Source organism: Mycetomoellerius zeteki, unplaced genomic scaffold, assembly GCF_001594055.1.
Source record: "Mycetomoellerius zeteki isolate Tzet28-1 unplaced genomic scaffold, Tzet1.0 scaffold1841, whole genome shotgun sequence".
In the NCBI taxonomy this organism is placed as follows: Eukaryota; Metazoa; Arthropoda; class Insecta; order Hymenoptera; family Formicidae; genus Mycetomoellerius; species Mycetomoellerius zeteki.
Genome location: NW_017256799.1, coordinates 3,672 through 11,142, shown reverse-complemented (window position 1 = coordinate 11,142; position 7,471 = coordinate 3,672). Strand labels below are relative to the sequence as shown.

General features: G+C 28.9%; 1 protein-coding gene across 1 annotated transcript; it reads left to right on the top strand.

Moving 5' to 3' along the window:
* The first annotated feature begins 1,351 nt into the window (after positions 1-1,351).
* On the top strand, positions 1,352-6,841 carry LOC108721842 (uncharacterized). The gene is made up of 7 exons (XM_018446614.1): positions 1,352-1,701; positions 2,809-3,101; positions 3,890-4,148; positions 4,378-4,440; positions 5,030-5,233; positions 6,162-6,483; positions 6,637-6,841. The coding sequence occupies exons 2-7, from the start codon at positions 2,809-2,811 to the stop codon at positions 6,783-6,785; spliced, it is 1,290 nt and encodes a 429-aa protein (XP_018302116.1). The 5' UTR covers positions 1,352-1,701; the 3' UTR covers positions 6,786-6,841.
* The last annotated feature ends 630 nt before the right edge of the window (positions 6,842-7,471 follow it).

Genomic DNA, 7,471 nt, shown 5'->3' with positions numbered 1-7,471 from the left:
AGTTTTTACCCAATTCAAATGGACTTGACTCAATTGCAAAGTCTTTACAACATAAAATAACATTTATAAAAAAAATCTTTCATTATATCAATAACGACAATTATTACCGTCCATAGCTATAAACACTTCTTGCCAAAGCTGTTTCTTTACTTGTGGGCTGCGTTCAACGAGAGGTAGCTTAAAGTTCCATAATCCTGGTCGTTGGAAAACTTCATCAATAAGCTGTTCTTCCATGGCTATCTTTTGCGATTCTAAATCCATTGATTCATGTGAATTTACAGCGTTCTGTACTGCATGTGGCATATCCGTGACAACAGCCTCCGTACCATCAGCCATTAAGCTTCTTCGGACTATAGTTCCATTTTCTAATAATAATTGTAACAATATTAATAATCTACTCGTATCATTATTATTATTAGTGTTATTCAAGAATTTGTCATATGTAACAGTACAAAACAAAATAAAACAATTCAAGGGCTAAGAGCCAATTGTGTAATAAAGATCAATTAATTCAAAACACAAAAATAAAAATGATTATAAACGTTTCGACGCCGATATTTTACCAAAGTAATAATAAGTCACAAAGTAATAAGTAACAATAAGTAAGTCACAAAATAATCTAGAGAAGTAATTTATACTTACCACACTGAGGATAACAATATAAATTGCCATCAATGTAAACTTCATTATATCCTTCGTAGCATTTATGATATGTCAAATCATCTTTGTTGAAAATAGTTTTACATATGCCACACGTGTATGAAATATTCAAATTATTCTAAAATATCAACAATATGCACATACATTGAAACTATCGAATTTTGTCATCTTAAATAAGTTTCTACTTTGGGTGCTTTCCAGCAAGGACGCAGTTTTAACTTATTTTATTTAATTTATATTATTTATTGAGCCATTCTATATTATGTATTTTATAACATCTTCAATATACGAGTATATAAAAGAAAGTGAAAGAAGTAAAGAGAAACCTAATATATGAATGTTGCAGATGCTACTTAATTATTTATATAATTATATATACGTACTTCTTCGTCTAATCCTTACTTTTTGATCACACCTCGTATACGTACTTCTTCGTCTACGTTCATTACATTGCTGTCTGCCATTTTATTTGTAGGTTATTTTCTGTTTCGCAGCGTTCCTTCGCTCATAGTTCGACAGTGTCGAACTATGAGCGAAGCTTCGCTCGCTACAGATTTTCGCACAAATTGACGGAGTGGGGGGTCTTCGCCAGCGAAGCTTCGCTGCATGAAATGGCACCTTGACACGGAACTTGTTCTTCTTATTATATATGTTCTGTGTGCACCTTGATATCTATTTCCCGCCATTTTCGTGACACTGTGGATATCGTTTTGCCTAATCTTTTCTCATGTCGTTTTGTAATGTTCTTGTCGTAATAACGCTATTGTTGTAACACTATTGTTGTATTCCGCTAGTATTATATAATGAAAAAAGCATCGACTTTCCAAGAAGTAAAATCACTTTTATCAGTGAGTTTTTGCTGTTAATACTTTGTTACCACACACAACCTGCTCATGTTATTCATTACTTATCTGAAATGCTCGTGTAATAACGCTTTTGTTCTAATTACCGTGTAACTAATTGTATTGGAGAAATCATACAGCAAAGTATTTTACCAGAGAGAGACATTTTTTCGGACACTTACTACATCTTAATATCAACGTACGTAATCTATTGATAACAAAAACATTTTTTATATATTGATTAATAGGCAATTGAAGTTTTTATTTTTATATTCACGAACACAGTTTTTCTTAGAAATATTATTTGATCATTTATTTGCTTTTTAAAATGGTTAATGAGCATATACTTAAATAATTAATGAACATATACTCTGCAGATAAGGCCCAAATAAATTGCAAAAAATTAATGGCGATTATAACTGTATAATCACTATTATGTCATACGCTGTGATATATAGCGATTTCGAGTGCAGTGTGTTTGAACCCGACCCAGGTCGGTTAACCCATGTTTGACCCGAAAGTATCATGACCATATCCATTCAGAAATCAAAGTAGAGCATGTGACGTCATTGATCCGACCTGGGTCGGATTTAAACCCACTCCACTCGAAAACGCTAATAGATTCTGTTTATAGATTTGTCTTTTTTAACTGAACTTCTTACACAATTAATCTTTCATCCTTTTTTCTCCACATTGGAATTGTGCAAGAAGTTCATTTCAAAAGAAGAAATTTTATATGCACACAAAAATTAATAACAGTTTAATAATTTTTACGTACTACATAATTTTTACGTACCTTGCATCTTTCAAGATAATCTCACTCAAATATATAATTCAATTGAAACATTCGTTAATAGAAATAGCTTTTGAAGTAATAATGTTTAACAACTTTATTCAGAATATGCATCAGTTGTGTAATGTAAGCTCAGTAATTGTACATTGTCCATATAATACTTAAATACCTAGTTTATACTGACCACTTGATACACACTAATGCTTGATTCCACTAATGATAGTTTTAACTTTAATATTAAGTTGATGGAATTAATTATACAAGTATTAAGTGATTCATGTAAACTAGGATAATGATAGAGCATTTATAAAATACATTGAGGACTGGACCTTTATGTGTTATTAATAATTATAATATATTTATTCAATGAATTTCTAAGAATTTATATATAAGGAATGCTAATATCTTGAGGAAAAATAATAAAATTATTTTAATAAAATCTTTTTTCACAATTTTTATTGCATTTTTTAAAGTTATGGTATTAGTAATAACATTTTTTAAATTATTTTCTAGATGGAAGAAATATGTGGAAGGACACCTAATACTAAACTTTACTTTTGCGATGGTTATACTTACTACAAAGATTCTCGTAATACAAATATTCTACGATGTAGTACTCGTCGATCGTCCCTATGCTCTGGTGTTCTTAAAGTTGATAATAATGGCAAAATACATTTAGTCCAAGATCATAATCATATTAAGATGCCATGTAAAGCAAAGCAAGTTATCATGAGACAAGAAATGTTGCAACTTTGTCGAAACTCATCTTTATCTTTGAAAGAAATATTCGATACTGTTTGTAGAAAGTAAGTATTTTTAAATCTTCAATTTTTAGGCTATTAATGTATGGCAATCTATTATGATAAATATACTTTAGATGCATTTAATGGTTACGTTTAACGAAGAAAACTGATCAATAAGCACTTAATAATTTTTTAATATAATTGATATACTTAGATCCAGGGAAGAAAAGCAAGAATCAATCATATTAAACAATTAAACTAAGCAGTTTTTCTTTGCTGAATGTAACGGTTTTTATCTTTAGTTCTTTGCTTAAGAATTAATTTTCGCAGTAAGAATTAATTATTTACAGATTTTAATATATCATTTAACATTATTAAGATCGTTTCGAAGATGCGAATTTGCATCAAAAATTTGTTAAATTGCTAGTCAATTTAACTCGTGATATTACTGCAGTAGTTTAATAGAATTAGCGTTTTAAGACCGAAAATTTTTCGGTGCACACATACGGTCGTATAATATATTATATTGGTTCTTTGCTTAATTTAAGTGTAGGAAGCAATCATATTAACGAATCAATGTCTACTATTTTCTTATTCAATTTATCCGTTAATAATTCAAACTAATCAAGACTCCTTACAAATCAAAGAATTGGAAATAGTAAGGGCAGTAGTGCCCTTACTATTTCCAATTCTTTATTCAATTTATTTCTAAATTTCGTATATTTCTGTTTAATGTCTTCTGTTTAAGAAATGAATCATCAATCCTTGTGCATATCAAGTTCAATACTGTAATCAACACATAAATTTGTGATTATTACTTATAGCCCATGTATTTATTTCTTGTGATACAGATATCCTGAAACAGCCGTCACATTGTCATATGCATCAATGAAATCTATATTATATCGTGAAAGAATTAAACTTCGTCCAAATTTACCAAAAGATATGGAGACTCTTATTATGAATATGGCAACATATATACCTCTTGAAAAATTTTACAAAGGATATGTAACCTGCAGTGATGGAAAGAAAGCATTAATATTTACAAGTCATGAATTGTTGCAAGAATTGCAAAAATCAACAGAACTTTATATGGATGGCACTTTTAATGTAAATTCATATATCTTAACCTTTTGAGGACAGGACTGGCCAGTATACTGGCCACTTACAAATTTGGCGACTACGCAAGATGTACATTCAATATATAGATTCAATATATGGATTTTCTATAGAAAAGAAGGTCAATTTTAAAGGAAAAATCCCCGTCCTCAAAAGGTTAAATATAGAATATTATTTTTGTATATCAAAATACTACATTTAAATAATATGAACATTTTAGATTGTTCCACGTGTACCATTGATGAGTCAAATGTATACGATACATATCCGATACATGAATGTTGTAAGTACATATACTATCAACCGTAGTTTGTTAAAATTTCATAAATAATATTGAATAAATAAGACAAAGGCAAGAAAAGCTGTAATAGGAGCTTGTTTCATTTTTTCAATAAAATGCTATTTCAATGAATATTGATTGCATTCTTTACAATAAGTGCACGTAGCAAATATAAAGATAAATATAAAAAAATATGATTTTATGTCTATATTATATGTGGAGTGCAAATTTCGATAATGCATAAAAATGTGACTCCTCTTACATATTTTTCATAATAAATGCATATATGTATTTTTAAATATCTTTTTTAAAGCTCGACTGCGAAAGCCATATTGATTGTACAATGTCAGAATTGAGAAATATATATAATAATTATTTATCATTTCAGTAATTATTTTGCGATTCTTTGTGACATATTGGACAAATATTTCAGTTTGTTACATATTTTACAGATACTGTTGGGGATAACTTAGCTTTAAAAATTATTAGATTTGAACAGTTTTGACAATTTAAACTTCATATATTATATCATTACATATTTAAATACATTAATTTTAATAATACGAATATTGTAAAATATTGTATTTTACAGGGCATTGCTATGATCTTCATCCTGTGTGAAAGTCGTTCTAGTAATATGTATAGAGCTATTTGGAAGAAAATTATGGAGTTAGTGCCAATGCTTCAACAAAATATAAAATTTTTAATGAGTGATTATGAAGTAGCAGCCTTGAAAGTGATAAGTGAACAATTTCCAGAAGCAGAAGCACACGGGTGTTGGTTCCACTATAATCAAGTATAATAATTTTATATATTTTAAATAAATTGATTTACAGATTTCTATTATATATTAAGTTCTCACTAATAGATGCTTATTGAGCATCAAAATTTTAATTTGTGATATTGTTTCAGTAGTTTAGCTAGTGTAGTAGTTTAGTTTGTAAAGTCCGGAAGAATTTCGGGGCGTAGTGAATATGACTACAAAGTATATGTACATATATAGTAAGGGAAGGTCACTGATACCGACATACCACTTTGTTTTTAGATTTTATTTAAGAATATTTCCTAAATAAAAGATAAAAATACAACTTCAAAAACATAAGTACAAACTAAAAAGTGTGTTCTATCATAGTATGAACAGTTTTTATAATACTGTTTGCAACAATTGTTTCGTAAAATAAGCAAAAATGAGGGTCTGACAAAATGGACTCCAAAACTGACATAGGTAGTAATTCCTATATTCTTTTTCTATAAAATAAAGATATATCCTATTCTATAAAGAAAACTAATTTATAAAACTATAAGCATTAAAAATGACATAATATCATTATTATACAGTCACTATTATTTAAACTGCGCAATTTGCAAAAGAACACCGCAAAAATGTTTGCATTTCTTTAATTTTTAAGTTAAACAGATCATGTTTTTATTAGTATTAATAAGGTGCAAAGGTTAATTCCTGAGAAATAAGGGAGTGTCACTATAACGAGACTTATGTAAGTATCGGTGACTTTTCTCTATATAATATATAATTCGTATTGAATTATTTAAAGTTTAAAGCAATAAAAATGTAGCTTCGACTATTATTAGGCTTGAATTCATTTCTCCTTTTGGTTGTTATCACAAGTCGATCCTATGATATTTAATATTGTTTATATATTTTGTTTATTTTTTACTCTTTTGTTTACATAAATCAAAATTATTATAATATGATTTCCCTACAGGCTCTTTTGCGTCATTGGCAGCAATTAGGATTAATACATGCACCAAGAAACGTTTTATCTATGACAATGACAATGGCATTGATTCCTTCTTCTTGTTTTGAGCAAGCTCTTGCCCTTATACAACTTGAAGCTAATAAAATTTCTTCTAAATATCCTACTGTCAATGATTTTTTAACTTATGTACGCAAGACTTGGTTACCATTGGCATCCAAAGTTAGTGTTTTTGATTGCCCTGCAAGAACAAACAACGTAACAGAGAGTTTCCATAATGTAGCTGGAAAAAAATTCGGCAAAGCTCATGGAAACGTTTGGAATTTCTTAGGTAATAATATATTGCCATATTTTTAATATTTTATACAAAACAATACAAATAAAAACAAAACATTGTAAATGTAAAAAATTGTCAGATACTACTCTTAATTAACACATTTTTAATTTCATGGAACAGTTAAATATAGATAAAATATTTTTATAGATAATCTTCGCAAATTAATAATTGATGAAGAACTAAAACTAAAACGTCTAAAAACAACCGAAACAGGTGGACATCGTGTAAGTATCAGAAACAGAAGGCGAGATTATAAAATACGTGAAGCTCAAAGAAATTTTACATTTGGTAGGTAAGTTAATAATTATTTTCTTGAAATACCGCAAGTAATTGGTAAAGCAATATTGTACACTCAGGCACTAAAAGGTTGCAACATTTTCTTTTCAAAGGGTTTCGGAATGCAGTCAATTCGTTGAGCGATTGGTTCTTATTTATGGAGCCATAAGAACCAATTTTTCAAAGTTGCTGCATTTAGAAATCCATCGAAAAGGAAGTGTTGCAACCTTTTAGTTCCTGACTGTACACTATTTATATTCTTATTAATAAACGTTTCTAAATTAAATGTATATATCAGCAGTTTTTAACATATGCTATATTGTAATCATAATAATACAATGCGTTAAAGGACCATAAGAGTCATTTCAGATAAGTATCATTATAACGATATTAATATTATTGTTAAAAAATTTTTACATACATATATATACGAGTCCTATTACTCATTCTCTTCAATACATAATTTCGATATAATATAACATGTTTCGACTCTCGTGTTGAGTTTTCTTCAGATATTAAAGTATAACTGTGTTTCCTCTTACTGTGGTCTGCGATAATGATGTTCTTTATTTGCTGTGGTCCATCCGTGAGTGTCTTCCGGAATCATGAGACTCTTTCTCCAAACTATTAACAGATTTTTTGGTAGTAGTGTTGTCATGCCCATACAGCTCGCATGCATACATTTCCAATAATTTCTAACACCGAT

Excerpts from the sequence above, each read along its gene's own strand:
- LOC108721842 (XM_018446614.1), top strand. The coding sequence starts at position 2,809 with ATGGAAGAAATATGTGGAAGGACACCTAATACTAAACTTTACTTTTGC. Across the intron at positions 4,441-5,029 it reads ATATCCGATACATGAATGTT|GGCATTGCTATGATCTTCAT; the intron begins GTAAGTACATAT and ends TGTATTTTACAG. Across the intron at positions 5,234-6,161 it reads GTTGGTTCCACTATAATCAA|GCTCTTTTGCGTCATTGGCA; the intron begins GTATAATAATTT and ends ATTTCCCTACAG.